Below are 27790 nucleotides of genomic sequence, written 5' to 3'. Positions count from 1 at the left end.
TTTACATGTGGATTGTGAGAAGTGTCACGCTAGACAAATTTCTGTGAAAACAGACACTAAAAGTTAGTTATCTGATCTTACAAGGGTGAAAACAGACACTAAAAGTTAGTTATCTGATCTTACAAGGGTGGCAAGACTAGGCATTGCCACTATGCTGCCCATTCCTACTTGTCATTAACATTTATTAAAGTAATACATTTAAATTCACTGTGACACAGTACTCCACAAAATTCAAGTGAACACTGCACACTAGAAAATTGCATTTCTGCCTCATCCATGCAAGGGGGCAGTCCCCAATGGCGCAGTGTGGCGGGACGGTACCATGATCAGGGTACCTCAGTCAGGGAGGAGGTATGGGGAGAGCACTGGTTAATTACTCCCGCACCAACCTGGCGGGTCGGAGTCGAACCAGCATCCTTTGGGCTACAAGTCTGACACCCAACCGCTTACCCACGAATACGACACAAATACCATTGTCTTGACACCCTGTCTGTCAACAGTCACTTTCACTAGTCCATACCTTTGAAAACTGTCCTCTGGTATTTCATGACCCAGTCTTGACGTCAATTAACTTGTTGAATGGTTGTTCGGCGTCTTCCATTCTTACCTTGGCTATGTCTCTGAGTGCTCAATACCCTGTGCTTCTTAAAATACTCCTGTCCTGCACACCTTCCCAGGCCATTCACAATCTTGCAACAATCTTGCCTTGCCATTCCCTCTCGCTACCTCGGTTTGTCCTCGACCATCCTCCTCTCTGTCCCTCGCCCATCTCAGTACCATGGGGAATAGAGCTTTTCAGTTGCTCTGCTCCTCAGCTCTGGAATGCACTGACCCCCCTGGACTTATTACCCAAGTTCAAATGCAGACTAAAAACTCATTTGTTTCAGTTAGCCTATTCCTTAGGACTTTTTAACTACCGTTTTATATTTTTGTTAAAAATGTGTTAATGTGTCTTCGTTTTATTATTACTTCTCTCTGATCCTTGAATGTTTTGAAAGGCACTTTTATTCTCTTGTTACCGTAGTTTCATTTGAATTCCATTGGGATGGCGTATAGAAACAAAAAAAGACAACTATGTTGCTGTGCACATATATCCGGCCCTACTAGTCTGACCAAAGTCCTATACATTTTGCAGCTAAAGACCTCAATCACCGGAAATACAAAATGTTAGACACAGATATAATATTACTTACTGTAAGGGTCCTCAAAAGGTTAGTTAGGTTACCTTATCAGTGCAACTCAAGAAAGCCACACCTGCAACTAAGCCATTTCTGCAAAAGCACTTCCCCATCAACAGCAGCAGTCTCATGCAGTAGGAGCAGAATCATTTCCACCTGTAACACAACTCAATGGGAAATACAAAGACAAAAACAGTGATATTAGTCAAATGTTGAACTGGATCTGGACGGTTAAATATTTCACAGCCAGTCACTGCTGATTGAAAGAAGTGATTTTCAATGAATCTGTGGTATCATTATGACCAAGTGAATAATTACAACAGATGACAGCTATGATTCTAGCACTTGGTAGACACACCACCACCACCAGCCACCCATCCACCAAATGCACTCACAAAAGCGGAGTCCTGTGTGCTATACCATCTGGCCGGATACGTCATCAAGGGTGTACTAGGCGGCTCTTTGTGTTCGGCCTGTAAGCCTGCCTTAAGGAACAGTGACGACGCTGTAAACCGGACAACGCCACACTGCTGCAGATGAAGGAGTACAGAGAGGGCGCACTTCACCAGCCATCTGCGGATGTATTCTCTTTACTGCAGCACCGTTGAAGCAGCTGTTCCGGGCCAGGACATCAGAAGCCCTAATGGAGTGCTCAGTCAGTGAACTAGTGGAAGAGGCCATGACTATGAAATCAAACCTTCCATCCTGCCATGATGTCAAGAGGAGGAGTGATCACCAAATACACCAGGTTGAGGCTCAGGATTGCAGGTAAAGCCATCAATAATGAAAGGGAAGAACCATGGGAAGGGAAAAAGCTACCTTGGCAGTAAAAGTCAAGCAAAGAAGGCTCCACCTCCTGCCAAATCCCTTCCGATGGCTGTAGCGGTCCCCACCAACACCACCAGTCTGCACGAGCCTGCTGTAGCGGTCTCCACCAACAATCTGCTAGAACCTAGATCCGAACAGAAAAATGACAACATGAACATCACCATTTCAATGCCTCGCAGTTCATTGTGAATCTAGCTATCGTAAAGATACACGAGTAATGTAAGCTTAATGTCAGCTTAACAAGAAAATGAGCAGGTAACATCACCATTGTATACTACCCAAAAACAACAAATGACATCCTCGGAGACTGTACTTGTGATAGCCTGTGTCGACTCGACACACGACACAGTAGACACTCAATGGCACAAAAAATCCCAAATTCTACTTAAGTAATACCTGAAGCCATGAACATCAGCATTTGAATGCCTCGTAGTCCATTATTGGATCTAGTTAGATAGCATAAAGATCTCCGTGCATCAACTAACTTGTTGACATTAGCTTCCAGCTAGCTTAGAAACATTAGCTATTTATAAATGACCGATAAGCAAATAGCTCTGAAATCAAACACAACGACTGTATGGATATTGACAGAAGACAACAGGACGGTATCTTATAAAATATGTGACATGTCATCGTTTAAAATATAGATTGAAAGGTAGCATCGATGTTTTGCGAACACGGCAAATCCAAAGTTGAACCAGAAGCGCCGTGTTGAAAACGCTAGCTATTACCACACGATTAACGGTTTTTCACATTACCATTGTGATTTTATATTACCCAAACTGGCAAAATTACATCCTCAGAGACTGTACTTGTGATAGCTTACGCTGACAAAGACAGACAACTTTGATTAATCTCCCTATTTTATCAACTTACCTGGGAAGTGGTCGACACGCCAACGACACTCAATGGCGTCCCCGTTGCTGCACAGGACCCTTTGAGCAAAATGAAGTGACGGCGAAACCCCGGATGTAGAGCAGCCATGCTCGTCCGCGGCCGTCAACGGCTTCAGGACAACTCTTCCTCTACAGCTCTGCACTGGTGTTGCTACCAGCGGTGTGTCCTTTGGGAAATTGGCTTCAGCAAGTGATTTGGTCTAAAGACACTTTAAAAATCGTTTGCATCCTACAAAATGATTTTAAATGGCTGATCAGCTACAGGTTGCTGCTACTTCTGTTGATGAATCGAACTGACCTGAGCACTACCAGCGAAGTCAGAATACTGCAATGGAATGTGAGTCGCGATTCAGCGGCAGGTGCTCGCGCCCTCATAGCGTTAAACAGTGGGAGCTTAGCGGCACGGACTACAAAACCCCATCAGGGGATGGTCTGCAAAATGCAGATGGGTCGAGGATGAGATTTAGCGCCTGGACGCCTGTCAAAAACACATCATCCAATCAACACGTAAGTTAGAACTAATTGCGGGTTTCTTGATTATTAATTGCAGCCGATGCGCATAGGTGGTTAATGAGGTTTATCCATTTTCAGCTTTTCCAGGAGAGAACAACTCTAATATTTCACTGGTTTGATATGTGGACCGACAATCAAAGGAAACATTTCATACAGACCCTACTTAAGAGATGCTCCAAGTCGCAACGGAAGTAATGTGTCTATTTATTTGCTACAAAGTTGCAATATAGAGGCTGCGTGTAGATTTGCAATACATGTAGTAAAAAAAAAATGTCCATTGTAACAGGTTCACAAGAGACTGGCTGATGGAAGCAGTGCCCATCAAACACGTTGATTTCACATCAGTCCTGCCCCGGTGCCTTTCCCTCTACATCTTCAACTTTCTCAATCCCATGGAACTCTGCAAAGCAACTGAAGTGTCCTGGCACTGGAAGTCGATAGCAGAAGAGGTAGGCTAGGCCTAGGTCATGTGTTGGCCAATGGGGTGGGGTTGAAAACATCTTTATGTTATCAAGGAATACAACAAGGATTTTGTCACATGCATAGGCATACAATGAGAGTACAGCATACAATGGAATTAGTCCGCTTGTAGGTTAAGGTGTGTGTGTGTGTGTGTGTGTGTGTGTGTGTGTGTGTGTGTGTGTGTGTGTGTGTGTGTGTGTGTGTGTGTGTGTGTGTGAGAATTAACCCATCATTGACCATAGCCAGTTGGAAAACAATAGAGGGGCATTACATTAGGCCTATGTAGGAATTACATTTTACTGCATTTAAATTCACTTTCCAAAAACACTTGTAGGCCTACTCCAAAGTATCAGCCACTAATGTTACATTATTCGGCCCCAAGGAACAGTAAGTACTGTAACTGCTCTTTGCTCATTGCTCAAGCCTTATCCAGTGAAGGGGGCAGGTGGGCTTTAATTGGCAACCCTCAGGCCACCAGCCTGACCTCTTAACCACTTGGCCATGACCGGCACTTATCTAAGTGCAATCTACAGTAATCACTCACACTGTAAAAATTCTTATGAATATTTACTCCACAAGGCCTTCTATTGGTAATGAACTGGATGTTGTTGTCCTCAAAGCGCTCTCTCTTTCTGTAGGACTGTTTGTGGTTAGACAAGTGTACAAGACGAGGCTGGTTCCTGCCATACACCCCATCCAGCAGAGAGGTAGGAGCCTGGAAAGCCCACTATGTCAGCTGTGCCTCAAGTCTGGACTACCTGACCCCACGGGAGGCTGCTGAGGTGTATGGGACCATGAACGAAACGCTCGACGGCGACGTGGAGGAGAAAAGGGAACGACTGAGAGAGCACATGATAAGGAGAGCTATCAGAGAGAGGGGAGCTGAGCTCAAGAGTATGTATCACATATCACACATGTCTCCAAATTATGAACATGATTTTTATTGATAATGAGTGTGCTGAGAATCAGCTGAGAAAAAAAAGAAATCTACTGCTTTAATTGATGGTATTTTTGTACAGTACATTCTGGCTTGACTCGCGTGTAGGAATGTCTCTCTCTCGGGCATTTGCAGCTGGTGCAGCCCTATTATTGCATGGGGAGCTGTCCACGCATGTGGTGCTGAATCACGGGTCGGAATGGTGGTATGTTGAAAAGAAAAAAATCATACCACCATTCAGACAAAAGAAAACATGAAAGTCGGCATGACGGGACATTTCTTTAAAAAATGTCACCATTCCGACAATTGAACATCAATGTCGGTATGTCGGAATGGCAGCATGTAACCGAACAAAATACAGTAATTCCATTTAACATGTTTTGCTTCTACAAAACTACTGTAAGTTGTGGCCACTGGCTGCAGTGCCTGAAATCATTTAGTCAGGTTTAGATAAGAGCTATGGGTTTCTGTTTCTGATTGCATTGTGTCTTAATCAACAGAAGATTCTGTTAAGTCCAGAAGAGCCTGGTTAAGGAGCAGCTGGAGTGCAGGTACCCACTCCAAAGGTGGGCATGCGCACCAGATGGCAACCGGGATGGGAATCACAGCATCCCTGGTCACTTTAGGGGTAAGGAATACAGTTTCACAAAAAGTCTCAGAGGAAAATACGTTGTCACATTTGTTGGTGTTGATTGGTGGAAAAATGTGTGACAAACTGTGAAAAGTTCAAAGGTAATATGTTTAAACTACTTTACATCACACACCATCTCTGCCAGTGCAGATTAGAAATAAAGTGGGTGCTTTCATTTAAACCAGGAAAAATGGCGGTCCATGTTATCACTACAAGACGAGGAGGATGCTGTGCTCTCCCCTAAGACTTCAACTATGGTACAGACTTCAAGAACTTCATCTGCAAGCTGCCACAGTCTGTCCTCATCTGTAAGGTGAGAAATTCATACATGAGAACAATGTTTGGTAACACTTTAGAATAAATAACTACCCCAAAAAACTTTATAAACACTTTATTAACACTCAACAATAATTAACATTTAACAAAGCATTTACAAATGTTTGTAAATGAGTAAGAACCAAACTATGACTGCACAGTAGAGTGGGAATCAACTTCTACTGTGTGAGTTTTATGTGGTTTCATGTCTTCTGGTCTTTGGAGGAGAAACTTCCAGAACTGATGTGACTGTGCTGTGTCTGCTGTGTTAACATAGTATTTTTTGCCCATTTATAAACATTTGTAAATATTTTGTTGATAATTAGTTTATTATTTATAAAGTGCTTACAAAGGTTTTTATAGGTAGTTATTCTTAAGTGTTACCCAATTTTTATGCCATTCAGTTAGCCATGATATAACTGCTAACCAGTGAACATTTCGCCCTCTCCTCCCCGTGCGTGCCATTCCAGGGCACATATGAAGCTGACAGGTGTCTCGTCCTGTCCAGGTCCACCCTGCGTTCGCCTCGTCCTCATATCATCCAGAGTCCCTGCATATGAGGTAATGCAACAGAATGGAGATCAACACCAGTTTTTACCTGCCTTCTTTGATGCTTTTATTTCTTTTAATGTGTGGTTCAGTTTTCTGTTCCATGTGTTACAAACCCCAACTCCGGTGAAGTTGGGACGTTTGGTAAACAGTGAATAAAATCAAAATGCTATCATTTTCAAAACATTCAATCTATTCATTAGATGGAGAACAGTGAAAAGACAACATATTAAGTGTTAAAACCGAGAAAAAAATATTGTTTTGGGGGACATATGTACTCATTTCTAATTTGATAAATCCAACACGTCTCAAAAGAGTTGGGACGGGGACAATAAATGGCAGCAAATGTCGAGGAAGACTAAAAACAAAACAAAAGACAACGCTTAACAGTTAAATACATTAACCGATGAGATGATTTTATATAAAAAACAGTGTTAATTCCTATCTTGGACATGATTTCACCAGCTTAAATGGTGGGTGTATTCCTTGTCATGTTTTGCAATGTTGCAATGCAATGTCCTTTCTGTAGTGCTTACAGTGTGACAGGTCTTGACCAAAAGCCCACCATTTTATCACCTGTTGGTCCTTATGATGGAGCCAAACTGTTAAAACATAGTAGAGAATGCAATTTGACCTTACTATGTGGCAGTAATCGAAGATCTCCCTTCAAAATATAATGCATGAGTGGCTTTTCATGCTGTTTAAAACCCATTTAGGCTGCCTGATGAAGGTCTAAGGACCGAAAGCTTGCAAGTCAAGTAAAGTTTCTTTGCACAAAAATAGACCTGAAGTGTGCGGATTGTCTTATTTTTATACAGAATTCTCTACTGAATCCTGCACCTTCTAAACAGATGAGCGGTGGCCTATCACAACTTAAAACCCATTTATACCATTCAGCACTGTATTTAACTCTACAGATGAGTGAGAACATCTTAACCAATGCACTACTGCACCCGCATGCCATCATGGAGGCTGACTTTTGAAGCTAGCACTAACACAAGTTGGATGGTCCATTTTCACTGTAGCACAGGATGTGCAATGCTCTATTATTGTCAAAAAGAATGGACTTCTACAACTTCTGCTGACTTCTGTAAGCAAAGGACAGTTTCCCATGTCTTCTGGTTCTATTTCAAGTGAGCTCAGGTGCTTAGGAGAATGTTACACCCCTGTAAGCGTTCTTAATATGGTCAATTTTCAATAGCTCTAATTCCTGGAGTGCTAGAGTGAGACTACAGCCAATATATATTTCATGATGTCATGAACCTATACAATGATTTTAGTAACAAAAATATGTCTTATATACACTCAATCGTGGTAAATCAAAGGGAATTCAAAAATGTATGTAATAACTATGGTAATTATTCCCTTTGCATCTTTAATTCTGAGTGACTCAGCCTCTCTGTGATGATCTTATACCTGGACACCTATATTGTCCGTCAGTACAATTAATTTTGAAATGTTCTTCTTTGTTGTTTTATCTTATTTGGATGTTTATTAAATTGCACTGATCCCTGTCCCAACTTATTTGAGACGTGTTGGATTTATCAAATTAGAAATGAGTACATATGTCCCCCAAATCAATATTTTTTCTCGGTTTTAACACTTAATATGTTGTCTTTTCACTATTCTCCATCTAATGAATAGATTGAATGTTTTGAAAATGATAGCATTTTGATTTTATTCACTGTTTACCAAACGTCCCAACTTCACCGGAGTTGGGGTTTGTATATTAAGATTGGTCAAATACATTCATCCACTCATTCATTCATGATGAATAGCATGACACACAACGTTGTAGGTTTGGCTTTGAAAGTGGTGGGGACATTCATGTTATTGTCCAGGTACACTATTTTTGCATTATATTTGTGAAAAGGCACTCCACAGTGAACACTGCACACAACAAAATTGCATTTATGCCTCACCCGTGCAACTCAAGGGGGCAGCCCCCAATGGTGCCCCAAGGCAGCAGGGGGGCGGGACGGTACCATGCTCTGGGTACCTCAGTTATGGAGGAGGATGGGGGAGGGCACTGGTTAATTACTCACCCCACCAACCTGGCGGGTTGGGAGTCGAACCGGCAACCTTTGGGCTACAAGTCTGACGCCCTAACCGCTTACCCATGTCTACCCGACCTTCTTTTTCTTTCATGACTGACACACACAGGAAGTATCCACTCAAAGCCCTTTACGCACTACATTGCTGTCTTTGCAGTTGTTGCTGGCTGCTGCGAGAGTGCCAGTGGAGCTCTGGGTGTATGACCACAGGTCTGCCACGCTGGACTCACTCATTACTGAAACCGAGAGGCTGACACAAGGCAGGCGCCTGCAGAGTGTTGGACTCATAACCAACGGAGGCACTGAGGACATTCACATCATACAAGGTGAAGAGAAAGTTATTCACATCATACAAGGTGAAGAGAAGTCATTCACATCATACAAGGTGAACAGAAAGTCATTCACATCATACAAGGTAAAGTCATATAACCAATCAATCAGTCACATAATCAAATCAATCAGGTCAAACACGGTCAGGTCATGGCAAGCACCTGCCACTTAGTTCTATCAGGGGTGGGCAATTATATTGGCCTGTGTAGAATATGGATCTTAGGGCCTGATGTCGCAGGCAACATGCCTGTGCCAATAATGATAAATACTGTGATTGTATACTGACATAACTGTTGGCTATTTCAAATCTGCTCTCGCACCTGCAACACCCTGTTGGCTATTTCAAACCTGCACACTGCAAATTTAATCTCACACCTGCAACACCCTTTCCTTTTTTAAGAATTTTAGGTGTGAGTATGGTACTTTGGATTTTTTTTTTAATTTACACTTTTGCACATATCACACAAACATCACACACAAATTGGCCACCACCAAACCACCCCAAACACAAACAAACAAACATAATTACCTGTACCCAGGATAGACATTTTCACCGCTAGGGTGAAGTAGGATAGGCTAATCAAACACACTGTACATGATGTTTGTGTAACAGTGTGTGGTCGTGCAAGTTCAGTAACTCGGGATCATGAAAATGTTTCAAATTTGGTGTAGTAGTAAGAAATATAAAGCCTGGCTACCATGACTGGCAGAAGGTCAACCAAAGAAAAACACATTTACTACAGTAATACTGTATTAGACACACTATTAAGAATGTGACAACTCTGCTGCTTTGTCAGTGCCTGATGTAATGCATGTTGTAGAGGTGGGCAATATGATGTGAATCGTGAAATTGAGTACAAGATCGTCTCGAATCTGCCAAAGTGGAGAAATTGTATAGATAGTCTTGCAGTGAGGACATTTACTATCAGCATCAGAGTGATGTCTACTTACTTAGTGTTGTTGTCTTCACTTTTATTCTTTACATTATTGTATTCCAATTTTTGTCCTTAATGAGAGTGTCATCGGTGAATACATTTAATACATTGGTAATTACAAATTTCAAGTACATAAAATGCCTGTTTTTGTTTTTTTTATGTTGTTTTTTTTTCGATGGAAGATCGTGATTAAGAAATTGGAATCGAGATTTTATATTAAAAAATCGTGATGTTTTTGCAATATCGCCCAATATCGCATGTTATAGGATCTAAGTTGAATGTCTGTGATGTATTAACAGGAGTGCAGGTTAGCGAGGCCACACTTCTGAAGCCAAAGGTGAGGGAATTCTGGGAGAAGATGTCTGGCTTGATCATGCCCCAGCGTGAGGGAGGAAGCCTGGATATATTTCTTCCTCTGGCAGCTTCTGGTAAGTGGATGTAATAATGTAATCTGTAAATCATTAATGCCATTGAGTAATCCCATTGACTGTATTTAATTTTGCATTATGTTGCATTACATTTGGCAGATTCTTTTATTCAAAGCAGCTAACAAACTATATTGTGGTGCAATATAGAATACAGTACATCAATATACAGGTAGTACAAAAGAATACAAAGTAAAACAATACATTTACGTTTTGTTAAAAATGAAAGTTTGAGAGAAGCGTAATGAAATCAACATGCCTATTTAACTAGCTGCATCTCATTCTCCGCTCTGCCGTCATTTGGTGGAATTTCAGCGCACTGGAATTTGGAATGCCCCTTAATTAACTATACAGCATTTATTCTCTGCTCACCTGTCTCCAGTAGGAGATAATGCCCGAGCTCTCAGTGGCGCCCTGTACTCCCGAGCTCGAGAATGTTTGCTGCATAGACATTTCTCGGCCATGGTAATACTTCAGCACCGGCCAGCAATCTTTCCCAATACGCCACGTAATCTATCTCAGCTTCTCTAGTGCAGTGGTCCCTGCAGACCCTGTGAAGCACTTTGATGATCAGTCCACCACATGGACAGCCACTCTTCTGCGAGAGCGGCATGATCATGAGAAGTCCGTTCTCCAGCGAGAATGAAGATGTATGCATACATGAAATAATGAAATACAAATTATGGGAGAATCAGCAGGTAGAGCACATGTTTGCAGTAGAAAGTGAAGATACACAGTAATAACTTCATAACAATAACTTTAACTGTTTTATTCAGTAGTAGCCATTCTATGGAGCGTTGAAGGAAATCTGAGAAAGGCCAGGCGGCCAAAAGGTTCTTAATTAACCTAAACTACCAAGGAGCAGAGCATGTGGCACTTTCTTTTGTATGTATTACTTCAGAGATGCGGAAGTGCCATCAACTTCTCACAAGTTAATCAGGAAGTACAAGCCAGTAGATCGATGTGATCTTCGGGCCATACTTACAAATTATTGATGAAATGATGAGTATTTTAAATACATCCAACATCCTATTGTTCATGATTTTTGTTCAAAGAGTCAGGGGTCCGCCTGGTGAGGAAGCTGTCGTCGCTGACTGGATTGGACATCAGAGTACCCTCTGGCATCTGCACTGGCTCATATCAACACGGTAAGTGCTCACTGGGTTCACTTCAATATCTAGTCTCCCATCCTCCCTTGTGCTTGTGGCCTCGTGCTGACAAAATAAGTTTAATTTTAAATCTCACAAAAGCACAATTCAAAGGTCATTTTCTCATTTGCAATCGGCATGTTGAATAGGGAAAATTCCCCCAAAAAGTTGGGCCTTGGCTGACATTGGGGAAGCCTTATCGTTTCCTCCACGGAGGCGGGCTGTCAGTGAAGCCACAGGCACAAGTCGTGGACGGGAGGTTGGATAATATGGAATGAACCCACTGTCTGCTGTAGAGGCAAACAGCTTGCAGATGCATCAAGATCTCACAAAACTGTGACAAGCGTTGCACTGTGCCGGATGTAGTAGAATAGACTGACAGATGAATGTGCTATAGTCATGGTTAAGCGGTTAGGGTGTCAGACTTGTAACCCAAAGGTTGTCGGTTCGACTCCCAACCCGTCAGGTTGGTGGGGGCAGTAATTAACCACTGCTCTCCCCCATCCTCCTCCATGACTGAGGTACCCTGAGCATGGTACCGTCCCTGCACACTGCTCCCTTTTGGGCGCCATTGGGGGCTTGCCCCTTGCACATCATGTGTGAGGCATAAATGCAATTTCGTTTGTGTGCAGTCACCACTTGTGTGCAGTCACCACTTGTATGCTGTGGAGTGCTGTGGAGTGCTGTGTCCCAATGACAGTAATAGCGTTGGAATTTCCCAATTGGGCTTTCACTTCACTTCATCTTTTCTTCCATTTCTGAGTCTCCCTTTAGCCACTAGTGGTGTGGATCGGCACTGCCCTCACGATCCGATTCGATCACGATTCGGGAGGTAGCGATTCGATTCTATGTGATCCGATCCGATCCGATTCAATTGTACAATGCATTGCAATGCATTACATTTCTACTGAAAGCAAAGCAAATGTTTAATCAGTCATGATGAGGCAATACAAGGAGCAACAATTTATTTTTATTGGCTGGTTGTTTTCTGTGTCAGTCTGTATCAGTCTTGCAATGTTTTGAAGTGCTTTTATTTAATTTAACATTCATTTGCTCCCGAAATAGCCATGGAAGTAATTGAAACTTAAAAAATTGCCGGATCGATTCTGGAACTTGCCGGATCGATTCTGGATCGTCCATGCCCCGCATTGGATTGGATCGCTGAATCGATCATTGCTGACACCACTATTAGCCACCCTTTCCGGCATACACATCCGTATACAAGTCAGGTACAAGATCCAGTCCCCTGTTTTTCGTTACACCAGTCTAGCTTATGTAGCTTCATCTCTTCTTCTTCCAGTCCTGAGTGAGTGGTGTGGGCCGGGTGAGTTTCCTCCCCTGGTCTACTTCCATGAGGCGGCCCTGCTGACCTGGTGCTGGCAGGCCGAGTGGCTGGAGGAGGCCCTGGGGGACCTGCGCCTCCACCTGCAGCCACACATCCAGCAGCTCACCAAGGAGACACAGGGACGCATGCTGGGTAAGTCTCTACCCAACCAAACGCTTTTTTACTATGTATTTTTAAAAATATATATTTTCGGGGGGGCTTTTTATGCCTTTATTTGACAGGACAGTCGAAGATGGTGACAGGAAGTGAATGGGACAGAGAGACAGGGGAGGATCGGAAAATGACCCCGGCCGGACTCAAACCGGGGTCCCCGTGGGTGGGCATGCAAGCCCAAATGTGAGGGGAAACGCTTTTTTATTATTTTTTTATTTTTTTATTTCACTGTTGATTTAGTTTATGAACAAAATCCCAAGATGGGAGACCGTATGGAACCAAACTCTAAAGCGGAAGGTGCTCGCTGCATGCACCATATACAGTAGGTCAGGGGTGGGCAATTATTATTTTGGCCTACACATTGGGTGTAGAATATGGATCGTACCGCCAGATGTCGCAGGCAACATGCCTGTGTCAATAATGATGAATACTGTGATGTATACTGGCATAACTGTTGGCTATTTCAAACCTGCACACTGCAAATTTAGATGTGACCTCAGTTAATCTCACACCTGCAACACCCTTTCCTTTCTTAAAAATTTTAGGTGTGAGTATGGTACTTTGGAATTAAAAAAAAAAAATCCATTCACACTTTTGCACATATCACACAAACATCACACACAAAGTGCCTGTGTCAATAATGATGAATACTGTGATGTATACTGACATAACTGTTGGCTATTTCAAACCTGCACCCTGCAAATTTAGATGTGACCTCGGTTAATCTCACACCTGCAACACCCTTTCCTTTCTTAAGAATTGTAGGTGTGAGTATGGTACTTTGGAATTAAAAAAAAAAATCCATTTACACTTTTGCACATATCACACAAACATCACACACAAAGTGGCCACCACCAAACCAACAACAAAAAAACAATTAATTCCTACCCACTTCACATAGAGGTCTAGCCAATGTGTTTAACTTAAAGGCACACCTGCAACACCCTTTCCTTTCTAGTTAGTATGATATTTTGGAATTTAGTTTTTTCATTTACACTTTTGTACATATCACACAAACATCGCACACAAGTGCCCACCACCAAACCACCAAAAAAATTAAAATAATAATAATAATAATCCTACCCACTTCACATACAGTGCCCTCCATAATTATTGGCACCCCTGGTTGAGATGTGTTTTTTAGCTTCCAATTATTTATTTATTTTTCTAAATAATATGGGACCTTAATGGAAAAAAAGAGAAAAATCCAACCTTCAATACAAGTGCATTTATTCAGTGGGGAAAAAATCCCACATAAAGAAATAATTATTTGACATCAAATAATGTGTGTCACAATTATTAGCACCCCTGGTGTAAATATTTTGCACAACCCCCTTTTGCCAACAAAACAGCACCTAATCTTCTCCTATAATGTTTCACAAGATGGGAAAAGACAGAAAGAGGGATCTTCAGCCATTCCTCTTTGCAGAATCTCTCTAAATCATCCAGAGACCTGGGTCCTCTCCTCTGTACTCTCCTCTTCAGCTCACCCCACAGGTTCTCAATGGGGTTGAGGTCTGGGGACTGAGATGGCCATGGGAGGAGCTTGATTTTGTGTCTGGTGAACCATTTCTGTGTAGATTTGGCCATATGTTTAGGGTCATTGTCTTGCTGAAAGACCCAGTGACAACCCATCTTCAGCTTTAGGGCAGAGGGCAACAGATTTTGATTTAAAATGTCCTGGTGTTTCAAAGCATTCATGATGCCATGCACCCTAACAAGGTTCCCAGGGCCTTTGGAAGCGAAACAGCCCCACAGCATCACTGACCCACCCCCATACTTCACAGTGGGTATGAGGTGCTTTTCAGCATGCGCATCTTTCGTGGCACGCCAGACCCACTTAGAGTGTTTGTTGCCAAAATGCTCAATCTTGGTCTCATCTGTCCAACGCACACGGTCCCAGTTGAAGCCCCAATACCGCTTGGCGAACTCCAGAAGTTTGCGTTTATGATTGTGAGTGAGGAAAGGTTTTCTCTGTGCATGCCTCCCAAACAGCTTGTTGGCGTGTAGACAGCGCCTGATGGTTGATTTGGAGACTTTGTGACCCCAGGATGCTACCATTTGTTGTAATTCTGTAACAGTGAGCTTTGGAGATCTTTTGATTTCTCTTACCATCCTTCTCACTGTGCGTGGTGGCAAAATAAACTTGGGTCCTCGTCCAGGCTTGTTTACCACTGTTCCAGTTGTTTTGAACTTCTTAATTATTCCTCTCACAGTGGATATGGGCAGCTGCAGTTAACTGGCAATCTTCTTGTAGCCTCTGCCTGACCTGTGAAGGTCGACGCACATCTGCCTCACTTGTATGCTGTGTTCCTTTGTCTTTCCCATGTTTAAGAGTGGATAAGAGAAATGGCCTCTGTGTCACGTCATATTTATACCCCAGGGAAACAGGAAGTGATGAATTACTAATTAAATGTTCCTACATACTCTGGTAAACTTTGTAAACTACTGTAGAAATGACAGAAATGCTTCAATTATATTTATTTCCTGGGAATTGTTAAGGGTGCCAATAATTGTGGAACAGGTGATTTAATGAAAAATAATTATTTTTTAGTCAGGGATTTTTTTATTTTCTTACAATTCATTTGAGTTGAAGGCTACATTTTCCTACAATTTTCAGTGTGACAGTATTCTTCTGCAATAAACACTGAATTTATTTTGAGGCTTTTAACACATCTCAACCAGGGGTGCCAATAATTATGGAGGGCACTGTAGATGTCTAGCCAATGTGTTTAACTTAAGTTAGTGAGTTTTATTGTGTCTCTGTACTTGTGTACTAAGAACCATGTTGTAGACTTGACATCCAGCTGCTTTAGGTGCTGTGTGTTTATACTTTGGATTTAAAAGGGTTTGTGGGACAGCTGAAATGGCTCAACTGTCCGCATGTGGCCCCGTGGTCTGAGTTTTCCCACCCCTGATATAGGTCATATCAGCAGGTGCTGGTTCTCGCAACCCCTGCTGTAAGCTAAAGAGGAACATGACATAAAACCAAGGGGGGACATAAATGACAACATACAAAAACATTGTAAAAGTGCATTGGTTTCACAAGAATACAGCTGGAGTTACGTTACGCAAAATGAGCAAGAGAGGTAGGCAGGTCAGGTGGTGGAGTAACTGTAAAGTGCTAGTGCATAATCAAGTGGCGGACGGCTTGTGGGTAGGTACTATCCCTAAAACACGAGTTATTGCATTCATACATTCATTAAAATTTGTATTCAGCCTTGTGAATAGAAAATGTTTTTGCTTGTTGTTTGCTTGTTTTGTTAGTAATACTCTAGCATTTGACCACATAGCTTATACTGGTAAAATATGTAATCTTTTGCCATGTAAACCTGTAATGTTTTGTAGCATCTTTTAGGTGTACATTTCAAAATCATGATGAGGCTCAGATATGTCTTGTTCAATCAAAGGTTGTAATGATGCTGAAATAATGCTGTATAAATAAACCATACAGTTAAGTAAATTGTCTTGCAATAACTGTCTGATCTGTTGTTTCCTCAGGTCATTTCCTCTGTGACAGAATGAATTTGCCAGATGACCTTATCAAGTCAGAAGTCACAGAAGCTTTGACTGAAGCTTTGATGGCTCTTTCTACTGAAAGAATTGTGAGGATATATTATCATATTATATTATAAGCTTTTACGTTATTTTCTCAATGTCATGACAACATAAAGTGTTTACTTGGTCAGTTAAAAGTGGCCCAGTCAACTTTTTTTTTGATCACATGTGGTACAAAATTGCATCATAAGTGTAAACAGAAAAATAATCACATGGATTTGAATACCCTAAGACAGGGGTAGGCAATTAGGTTTAGACGCGGGCCGGCCATGGCCATGGTTTTCTACTGGTTAAAAAGTCCTGGCATCTCTCTCTCATAAAATGGGCGACCTGCCTTAGCAAGCCGTAACGTAACCAATGTAGACCTATAAAATTGCCAGTTGTTTATTGTTTATTTTTTATAACATGTTTCATTAGCTGAAGATTGTAGATATCAATGCAAAATTTCATTGGTAAAAGCCATGAAACCAAAACTTGATTCCGAATGCAGGACAAACAAAGAAGCAAGGGACTAATCCTGTCTGCATTTTTTTCCAATTAGGCTATTTGACTGCACTCACTGCATTGCACTGCTGTTTGCTGCATCTCGTGGGCCGAAAGTAATTGATGGCGGGCCAGATTTGGGGCCCGGGCCGCTAATTGCCTACCCCTGCCCTAAGACTTATTAATTCAGCCCTCTTTCATCAAGTATTAAATCAGATATGACATCTGATGTGACTGCAGTCTAAAAATGCTGTAAAACTGACAGAATTTGTCACACTTGTAAATGTTACAGGCATAATTGTGAAGTCATGATTATTGATAATCTTTCAACATTTTTGCCACCTTATTGTAATATGGAGCAAAAACAAACCCCAAAAGTCTTGACAGTGACAATGACAACAATGGTCAGCTGGTTTCGGATTCTATTGAAACAAGAGACCTTTAACTATTGTCCCTTTTCTCCTTGTCTGTGTGTGGTCTAGGAGAAGCCCTTGGAGTTTTTGGCTGAATACCTACTGAAGAGTTGTGATGGGCGGGGAGGCACAGAGACCGGAAAGGTGTCTCTGGCACATATGGGAGTGCTCAGTCCTCTGATTGAGGTAGCACAGGTCAGTGGTAATGCCGGCCGTGACCATCAAAATGTAATCACTTGTTCCTTTTGTCATTTCCAACAACTCCACAAAGTTTCATCCAAATCTGTTCATAACTTTTTGAGTTATCCTGCTGACAGACAAACAAACAAACAGACAGACAAACAGACAACGCGACCGAAAACATAACCTCCTTGGCGGAGGTAATAAACAAATATTGTTGTTCTTGTGGTCATTTCCAAACCATATAATAACAATGGGATAAAAATGTAATAAAAATGGGAATACACCCGTTTTGAAAGCGTCACGGTAGGGGGTGCTACTGTAGGTAGATGTATAGATGCACAGAGACTGGAAAGTTGTCTCTGGCACATATGGGAGTGTTCAGTCCTCTGGTTGAGGTATCACAGGTCAGTGGTGATGCCAGCGTATGCTAGGGATGATCAGTTATGAGGGAATAGAGAATGAGAGAAAAACCTGATGGAAGCATTTAGATTCATGTATTGAACTTTTTTTTTTAAAGCATTTGTCATTGTGCAAAACCTTATTAGTCACTGACCCATATAACAAAATGTATGGTAGATATTCTGTTGTGATTGTCTCCTCTTGATATTTTCAGTTTTGTCTATCTCAGCTTTCTATTTCTTTTCTTTGATGTTGATCCTTTATCGCATGTTCACTGCTTTCCTTTTGTCTACTTCTTCTCCTCCACAGGGTCCTGCCTGTGAGGCGAGTAGGCGCTTGGCGTTGGTACGAGAGCTCCAGCGCAGTGAGGGCAGATACGTTCTGCATCTCCGAAGCATGAGTACAGAATACTACACGCCACTCCGAGCTGCGCTGGACTCCAACAGGGCTGTCCTCAGCTCTGCAAACATCCTCATGGTCTTCGCCCCTGTTCTTGACATACTAGAGGTCAACAGGTAGGACTAGATTCTATCTGCACAGAATATGCTGAATGTGTAAGAATGCTTCGATTCGTGATCAATACTTAAATTGAGGTCAAATTAGTGACTGATACTTTGGATGTCGATGATTCAAGTGGTTTTGGAAAGTTACAAACGTTTGTACTTCAAATTCAGTAAAATGTTGTAATGTGCATAATACCGCTAATGTTGCCCAACTGACTTTAGTCAGTAGTGGGTTTTTAACACAATGCGCACACGTACACACACACACACACACACACACACACACACACACACACACATTGGCATTTGGATGCTTTGTGTTTTTGTAATATGTGTATGTCCATATTATCTATTGCCTGTTATTAATAAATATAATAATGCAGAACTAAGGGGCGGGACTTTCAAGCCCAATTGCCTGTTATTAATAACTCCTCTTTATGGTCTCCTCTTGCCTTGAAGTGTGTTCCTCAAGGAAGTAACGGAGCGTCTGAAAGAGTGGGGCCCCCAGCAGTGTGTTGGAGACGTGTGCCAAAAGCTGGCCACCAAGCTGTGGGTCTACACCAACTTCTTCAATAACTATCCAACTATTCTGAAGACCATAGACAAGGTAACTATCCAACTATTCTGAAGACCATAGACAAGGTACTGTACAGGTCTGTGCTGAGTACTGTATGTATGTGCCCATGTCTGCATAGAACCTGGGATATACTTGCTAGTAATGTGGACATTTATATACACAGCAGGGGTTGGCTTTTTTGCTGACTGGCCACTGTAGCTAGGACTTTCTTCTGGTAACTAGTAATTTCCTCCGAGTAATTTCTTGAAATTAGAATACAAGCAATTAAACAATTGATGAATACTGAACAAACAACTAATGAATAAACTAAGTATTCAGCCTTAACACCCTGAGGTCCGACCGGTCACCAGTGACCGGATTTGACATTTCTCCAATAACACATCTATAACTCTGTGAGTTTTGGTCATTCAAACATATAAGGGGCACCATTAAAAACCTTAAAACTTCTAGTTTTCAAATATATACTGACAATTATCACATGGAAAGTGCCAGTAGGTGGGGGGCATCAGAGGTGTTACAGATCCATCTAATTAGTATTCAACTTGCATAAAAACTGGCTTCTTACTCTTTCACACTTTGTAAGGAAACAACACAACATTTCTGAAGTCTCTTTTTACTTTTATGTAGCAAACACTTTTGTTTACAAGGTTCAATCTTCAAAAGTATTTTAAAGTGTGTTTTCTTGCATTGTTTGAAGACCTCTAAAACGTTTTTTTGGTACAATTGTGTTTACACTCAATTTAAATAAAACTTGTTTGTATTACATTCACTTTACCTTCCTATTCTTTTTTGTTAGGCTTTTCAGAATACAACCATATGTGCCACTTTTGCATAGTTGTTTACAGTTAGTTGAAATATTTGAAAAAGTCAAGGGGTTGCAAAGAACCTCAAAGCCTCTGAGAGGCCTTAAGGGGGATTCATACTTGTCGTGACTGGCGCTACCCTCCTTCATACTTCACTCGCGACCTCACTCGCGACCTCACTCGCGCCGTCACGTGACCCAAAATGACGTCACACGCCGTGGCGCGAGCTGCCGTGTCGCGACGTCGTGCACCCCATATTTTTTGTAACTTGTCGTGCGCCACCAGCGACCACGCAGGTAGGCAGACAAAGCAGGAGTTGCGAAGAGAGGCTACAACTACTGTAGGCTACTACAGAATGGATCCTGTATCATTTTGAGGATAATAAAATGTCCTAGAGAGTTATTTTATCTTCTCTCTTAAATGTTGTTCAGTGAAACAATTGTTTACTTTGTTCAGAAGCACGTTGTGTTCGGCGATCTATTTATAAATTCTGCCGCCAGAACAATGCTCTCACATGGTCTTGGAATGATCTGGCAATGTAGGCTACAACAAAAAATATATGTTTCAATGTGGTAAGTCACAAGTCAGACGTTCAGTAGCCCTACAGCAGCCGTGTTTGGCTTTCTATTTTATACATCCGTAGAACTCACGCTGCGAGTTGCGAAAAATACTGCCGTTTCTCTCATGAACAGCAGAGGGCACTTCCGACAATGCGAGCGAAAGCGCTTTTGAAGTATGAATAGTCTGTCGCAAGTGATGACGTCATTAATGGTTCTCGCGCCACACGCGCCAAAGTGCGCACGTGAAGTATGCAGAGCCCTTTAGACTCCAGAGGGTTAAGCCTGAACACACAAACAGAACTGCCCCCTTCCCCTCCCACCACCACCACAACTGACATTAGATGTATTGATCTTGAGTCTTTGAATTTATTTATATATCATGTTTTTTTTGCTTCCTTAATACCATCATATCATGTTTTGTTATATATTTTATTATCATTATTTATAATCATCCTTTTCTTTTAACTCAACATTAATTCCTGTCCAGGGCCTACTAATAACAATTAGCCCCTCCTTGTGGCTATTAGCTGCCTCAATTGTACGTGTATGTTTGTGCACTGTCCCAGTCAAATAAACCTTAAAGGTGTAGGTTACTTGACCAGAGTAAGTGCCATTTTTCCAGTCATAATGAATACTTGGAATTTGACTGTGGTGGTAAGTAAGTATTCATGAAAAAGGTAACATTTTTGAATGGGTAACATGAATTCTGGAAATAAACTACTGAAAATATTACACAGTTCACCTTTAAACTTAACTAGACCTGCAACCAAGGTTTCACAAGCCTAGCCATGCAGAAGGCAGTTGAGTTGTGGACTTGTTCTTCAGCACAAATATTACTACTGAGCAAATATCTCTGACCAAGGTGTCACATGTTTTGTCAGAATCTGTAATTTTGAACTGTGAATGCACATCCATCAGCACAAATCGTACTACAGTACTTAGCATGTAATAATGCTGTGAGTAGTTCATGCTGTGGTCTCATTATCAGCACAATTCGTACTACTTGGCAGACATCTCTGACCGAGGTGACATGCCTTTTGCAGAATTTTTAACTGTTTGCATGTCGTTTCACCCTTTCATATACAGTATCCTGTTGTGCTCTTTATTTATACAAGTTTTTTTTGCTTTGTAACTCTGTATGCCACTCATCACCTACAACCTACTACACATTTTTCACCAAACACTGATGTGGGTTGTACTGCAGCCGCAAGAAAACTAGAGCATAGTGTACTGTAGAGAGTGGGAAAGAAGAAGTGGGCTCAAGAGGGTCTCATATGCAGAATATGGAGGCTGTGGTTTGAGCAAATACAGAAGGCATCGTGAGAAACTTTCAGTACAACCACAAGTAATATGTACATGAATAAGCTACCTGCCAAATTGTCTAGTGACTGAGACTTAAAGGGTTTTCACACCTGGTCCCTTTCAGCCATTTAAGTGAGCTCAGAGTTTTCTGCACATATATGAATGCTCCAAAGTGTACCCAGACCCCTTGAAAGTGAACCGTACAGAGACCTTTATTGACATGGTCTCAGTACGGTTCGCTTATGAGTCCTGACAAGTTACAGTAGTAAGTACACTACACTAAGTAGTACTCTAGAGGACCGGGTGTGATCAAAAAGAGGACTGACACACTATCAAAGCCTTTCAAGACCAGAAGGATCAGTCAGTTCTTTTCGTAATACAGTNACAATATGAACAGAAACAGAACTGAGTCCTTTTGCTATCGGTTCACTTTTTGGTCCTCTTAAAGAGGCCTGAGTTTGGTTCACTTAAAAGGGACTAGGTGTGAAAATGCCCTAAGGGGCACCAAACTCAGTCCTCTGTGGACAAAAAAGTGAAACCACAGAATAAGAACTCTGTTCTATTTGTCTTCACGGTGTGCGTCTAACAGAAAAACGATGAGGTGCTCTTTCTTGTCCTGTTAAGCTTTTATAGGGTGTCAGTCATCTTTTTGATCACACCCGGTCCTCTAGAGCTCTTAAGCGATTACACCTAATCACAGGTGTAACTTCTCCGCACTCTTTAGCGACCATACTAAGTGAGACCACGTCAACAAAGGTCTAAGTATGTTTCACTTCCAAGGGGTCAGGGTACACTTTGGAGCATTCACATATGCGCATAGGAAATGCTGAGTCACTGGTCTGAGTTCACTTAAAAAGCTGAAAAGGACCACAAGTGAAGATGCCCTAAATTATTACTAACCACAGCCACATGTTGGCACCTGCTGGTTTGTTGATGTCAACGTGAAACCATGATGTTCTGTTGAAGTGCAGAATACTACACATGAAAAATACCACAGTATGACATGAAACATTTTTTTTTCAATCAACAGTGCAAAGGAGCTCTTCCAGTCTTCAGATCCTTCCTGAAAAGACACGACAGAACACCCAACACATATATGCTCAGGTACTGTCATAGAGGTGTAGTGCTACAGCTGCGTTTTTGTCAGTAACTATTACAAAATCCCAGTGGCGGCATAGTGTCTAGTAAGGGGCTACACCTCTCGGTAATGTTGTTACGATGTAGTTGAGTCTTTTCAGCAATGAGTGAATGGGTCAACCAACGTGCCCATCTGCTCAAAGATGCTCCGTAAGCGTTGTGATGTACCTTACTGTATATGTACAACATAGGTGCCTGAAAGAGGGAAGGAGTGGTGCATTTGCATCCCCACTTCTGGGCTCCCTAAATGAGAATTCCTCAACTTTTACTGCAGACAAATGAGTGGAGTGCAGCAGCAGTAACATCGTTAAGAAATAAAGAATTAAGAAAAGAAAATGCTCCACCACTTTAAAACTCGTTCCGGCGCCCTTGATCTACACATAATGTTGGAAGTGGTGCTTTTAAATTTGAACAACAGTGAGTAGTAGTATAGTTGCAAGTAAATAAAAGCAATGTTATTGCGATTAATGTGAACATAATTAACGTAATGTAAATGCGAATGTAATTTGACCTCAATATTATCTTCAACCATGTATTGCTGTTTGTCTCAGTCTCCAAGAGCTGTTGTTGGCGCCGTATTATCGCATAGAGGAGTACACGACCCTTCTGCAGTCTCTCTGTGTGAACACCCCACCAGAGCACCAGGATCACGCCCTGATGACCATGGCCCTCCACACAATGCTTAGCTACAGGTCATTCTTACTCAAGGTATGCTACCACCACAACCCTGAAGTACAATGATTTTTTGGGTGTATCTTGTACCTCAAACAGGTTTATAAATCAGAGAATAGAAGCACACATCTCAACTCATATCCTATATCACTGATGTTGTGATTAAGTCCTTTGGCTAAGTGCCTAAAATATAGTATGTGGATGGGCAACTTCTCGTTATTTTCTTGGTGTATCATCTGGGTGGTGGGCAAATTCTCGTTATTTTCTTTTGCCTACAGGCATTAACCCATAGTGTGTACTGACATGATGGACCTCTCGGTAGCTTTTCGGAGTATATCGTAGGTTTTCATGTTAGCACATTGTTGAAGTAATACTTTTTAGGGCCTGTTTCTACATACCTGGGTATTTTGATAAACATTTTTCTTCTCTATGCTTACCAAAATATTTCCGTTCACATCATAGGCAAATACGTACGCATAAATATGCTGCTGAGAGCTGTCATAAATACGTTAAGCCTGTGCGCGGTAAGGAGAGCGCCATTTAAGTCTCTGTTTATATACAAACTCTAACCGTAGTTTTTGAAAAATCTCCACTTTTGAAGACCACAGAGGTTTTTTTAAGCTTCGTTTGTAGAGGAAAAACCTTAGTTCGTTGAACGAAAGGCACAAACCAAGGGAAAGGTCTATGTGACAGAGGTCTTCTTGCACCTATTCGTCCACCTCGGGGCGTGAACCTGCGACCTCGTCAACTACATCGGTTCGGAAAAGGGAGGCACAGTACGATGCCGCTGGACTAAAGGACCAATACCCCAGCTCAACGGCATCGACACTGTACGAGGATTTCGGGAGGGAGGTTTACTAACATTCCACGCCAACTCTGCTAGTTAGCCTGCCTTACATCTACGTTTATCAAAATACCCGGGTATGTATAAATAAACAGCCCCTTAGTTCAATGCTGAGCCTGACCAGACCTGTCTGGTTGGTACTGGTATCTGACCTGTCCCATGGACTAGTTGGAGAAAGCAAAACCTGTTCAGAAAAATGCCATACCCAAAAACTCAACAGCTCATCATAAACCCCTTAGCACAGAGGCTATGTTATGTCTTAATCTGTTACTTAGGCTCTTAGTACTGTCATAGCAATGTTGTTATGATGTAGTTGAGTATTTTCAGCAAATAGGGAATAGGCCCGTGGGCATCTGCAGTAAGAGATTAAAGTCATAGAGTGACACCTTCATGTACAGTACATGCTTTCACCATATCTCAATTGTTGTGTTCACCTGTCTGACTTGAAATGAAAAGTTGAAAAGGAGCAGCGATGGAGATGTGCATTTGCAAGACACCCAGAGAATGATTCAGAGCTGTCCGGTAAGGTATTCCCTCTGTGATTGGGCCTTTTTCTCCATATGTAACAAAGAAAAAAAGCTTGGTGTGCAGACTTTATTTCCTTTTTCTCCAAATGACACCTTTCATTCAACGCATTATGAAACCAGTAATCGTTCATTCATGCTTTGCTTCAATACGGAACTTGTTTGATGTCATTGCGAAAAAGTGAATTACTCATGACAGTCTGGATGAGTTTAACTGGAAGAGATGCAGGCACAGATACAGCATAGGTCATGCTATACATCTCATAGAAAGGTTAAGACCTTATTTTGTTCACAAACATTCTACAAGTGTCATCAATAGAATATCCCAAGGCTACTAAGAAATAAAGAAGCGAATATCTGTTCTGTCTGGAAAGCTATCCGCTTGTTTCGCCCCCTAACCTCAGACACAGTGTGCTGCTTGCAGTTATACATATTCTATGTTCGGTCACTTCACTGGAGGGAATTTGAAAAACTGTCCCTTGGTGACTTTTAATTGAATACCCCAGCAGTAGGCGATTATATCATGCAAAGTTAGCCAAAGCGGAATTAAGGGTGTACAGTCCATGCCCAAATATTTTTCTCTTTTTCTTGCTGCATGTTCCTCCATTCCTCGAAGTTTCACTTCACAGAATTGTTAGTATAGGTTTTGCACAATACTGAAAAGGGCAAACCAGCAAGAACATGGACACACACCCTTCCTGCTACATGTGTCGAAATGTAATATCTGATTAAGCGAATCTAAAACTGTGGCTCCCAAGACTTATATTGGAGTCTGTACCCCTGAAGTGGGTGGGTGACATACAGTAGACTTTCAAATTCTCTGATGGAAAACAGTTATTTAATAGACAACTATTTTTGGTGTTTGAAATATGGCAGGATGGGAGGTCCGCTTAGGTATTCTTAGGCCCAAAAGGGGGTCGCAGCAGGAAAAGTCTGGGGATCACTAACATATTTTTAAGAAGCTATGTCCTTAATTTTCATTGTCATGACAGGAAATAGTCAAGAGTCTGTAACTGTAGAGACCATGTAATGGCAATAGACACAACATAAAGTGGTCAGAGTCTGTAACTGTTAAGACATTCAGAAATGGATCAAATTACATCTGGTGGCATTAATTAGAGTTTTTTTATTACAGAATCTTAAGGAGCCGGGCAGATATTTGATTATTACGCAAGATGTGGCATTACTGAAATGCCTGAATGAAAACATTTGCACCTCCCTGAGGTTAGTAAACATGTGCACACTTATAATACAATATCCTATCATAATATATCATAGATTATATGAATAACCAATATTAATGTTATCTAATAGTGTTTGACATCCATAATTGGGTAACACTTTATTTTAGGGATACATCTATTAGCACTAATACATACAACATGCCTGTATAAGTAACTTGTAAGGCATGTACAAAGCAAAATCAAACATTTGTTAGGCATGTATTCGCAAATGTCTTGTTCATGCACAATAAGGGATTTATTACCAATTTAACCTTAGTAAGGACCTAGTAGGCCTTAGCGTTTGCTTAGTACATGCCTTACAAGTTACTGTAAGCAGGCATTAACACTGTATGTATTAGTGCTTATAGATGTATCCCTAAAATAAAGTGTTACCCATTATTGCACTGTAGTCATGAGTAGATAATCACAGATGGACCCTGACTGGCTTTTCCTCTTGTGTTCCAAGGATGTTTGAGCATGTGCAAGACCTGGGCCTCTTTCTGTTCAATGATGCGCTGCTGCTGAGTGAGAGGAAGGAGTCCCACCAGCCGTATAGCCGCACTGTCAGAACTTCCCACACCTTCTTGGCCTCAGTGGCTCTCCGCTGCCTCATCCTCCAAGATATACCTGACACCAGATGTAAGTACAGTATATTGCATTATTGCAAAATACATTTCCTGTTCCTATGTTCTTCTTTTTGCTTTTGTAGACCACACTCATAACTTAAGATCCAAAAATGCAAAACTGCAAAAATAAATTGCGTTGTTATAAACTGGTCTTCATATTTTGATTGGTATTGTATCTTTGCGTGCTAGACAAACTGCAAGATGTGATAAAATACTGAATACAGTGTGTACTGTGCTGCAACGTACTGCACACGTCAGAATCAACTTGAAGTGTTGCAATCTGTGTGGTTTCACAGCCGCATTTCACAGCCATTTTTTGTTTGCTCAAGGAGTATCTTGTAAAAACGTGACTGGACTCTGGTGTTGTTTTCATAGATGTGCAGAATGCGTTCATGCTCAAGGGCCCAAAGCGGCAGTGGATATGTGCTAGTGAGAGAGGGGACGACAAGATGACTTGGCTGTCCGCCCTGAAGAGTGCCATTGCTGCTGCCTCAAGCGAACCTTAAAAACGGCACACACTATTGAGCAGTTTGGTTGAGGTGACCACCCATGTCTAAGGCTAGGGGATGGCCTACAAACAGCTAAATATGGCATTGAAGAGTGTGCATTTTTTGCTTTCTTTTTTTTTAAAGCCACAGTTTTACTTTCAGCTATGCTGTGGTTAAGGGGCTTTTTCTCTTCTTCTTTTCTTTTCTTCTCTTTTTTCTTTTATTTTGTTCCTCATTAAGAAATGGATGTAAAACTGAAATAAAAACAAACTAAATCTAAACCGATGGCTAAAACAGACTGAAATGGTCTTTGAGGAGTTCTTCCTTGACATTTGTCAGCATAGAGCTGTTGTCAGTGGACGAAGTTGATGAGCAGCCAGTGCTGAACAGTAACAAAGTCCTTTTTAATTCAACGCTGTACTAGCATGGTCTTTAGTATGCTAATTTCCTTCACACCGAGGGTCTGGAACAACCAAATTGAGAAGCGATTAGTGGTGGCAGGTAGGTGTGTGTTCAAAAGTCAGTATCAGTATATCAGTATCGGTATCGGGATATATCGTCACGGGCCCCTTCTCGATACGCGTGTCGTATCGGTGTCAGTATCGATAATTCATTTAATAGCATAAATAGAATTTTGAATGCTACACAGCAACTGCCACACCTACCGTTTTGTGAAGGCAGTCTTTTACATTCACTACAGTGTAACTGTTGCTCTACAGAAAAAAAGTAACATTTGGTCCTTCATGTCCATTTTCTAAAAAATGAACAAAAACAAAAAATAAAATATTGCGATACA

At 41.5% G+C, this 27790-nt stretch overlaps 1 protein-coding gene and 1 long non-coding RNA gene across 2 annotated transcripts; one reads left to right on the top strand and one right to left on the bottom strand.

The window, feature by feature from the left end:
• Positions 1 to 1796: 1796 nt before the first annotated feature.
• LOC134470166 (uncharacterized) lies at positions 1797 to 3019 on the bottom strand. Its single transcript, XR_010039167.1, has 3 exons — positions 2883 to 3019; positions 1998 to 2130; positions 1797 to 1883 (listed from the first exon to the last, which is right to left on the bottom strand). It is a non-coding gene; the product is annotated as an uncharacterized LOC134470166 (long non-coding RNA).
• Positions 3020 to 3072: 53 nt separating this feature from the next.
• Positions 3073 to 27259, top strand: LOC134469870 (epithelial cell-transforming sequence 2 oncogene-like). The gene is made up of 21 exons (XM_063223899.1): positions 3073 to 3409; positions 3494 to 3606; positions 3702 to 3864; positions 4516 to 4771; positions 5315 to 5442; positions 5631 to 5758; positions 6231 to 6321; positions 8521 to 8689; positions 9928 to 10056; positions 11109 to 11201; positions 12502 to 12678; positions 16201 to 16304; positions 17223 to 17348; positions 18045 to 18250; positions 18698 to 18845; positions 22511 to 22584; positions 23169 to 23325; positions 24590 to 24655; positions 25793 to 25881; positions 26347 to 26519; positions 26882 to 27259. The coding sequence occupies exons 1-21, from the start codon at positions 3233 to 3235 to the stop codon at positions 27010 to 27012; spliced, it is 2898 nt and encodes a 965-aa protein (XP_063079969.1). The 5' UTR covers positions 3073 to 3232; the 3' UTR covers positions 27013 to 27259.
• Positions 27260 to 27790: the final 531 nt, after the last annotated feature.

This window comes from Engraulis encrasicolus, chromosome 19 (assembly GCF_034702125.1).
Source record: "Engraulis encrasicolus isolate BLACKSEA-1 chromosome 19, IST_EnEncr_1.0, whole genome shotgun sequence".
Lineage (NCBI taxonomy): Eukaryota > Metazoa > Chordata > Actinopteri > Clupeiformes > Engraulidae > Engraulis > Engraulis encrasicolus.
Note: the sequence above shows the minus strand (reverse complement) of the source record. Positions and strands in the feature narration are given on the sequence as shown.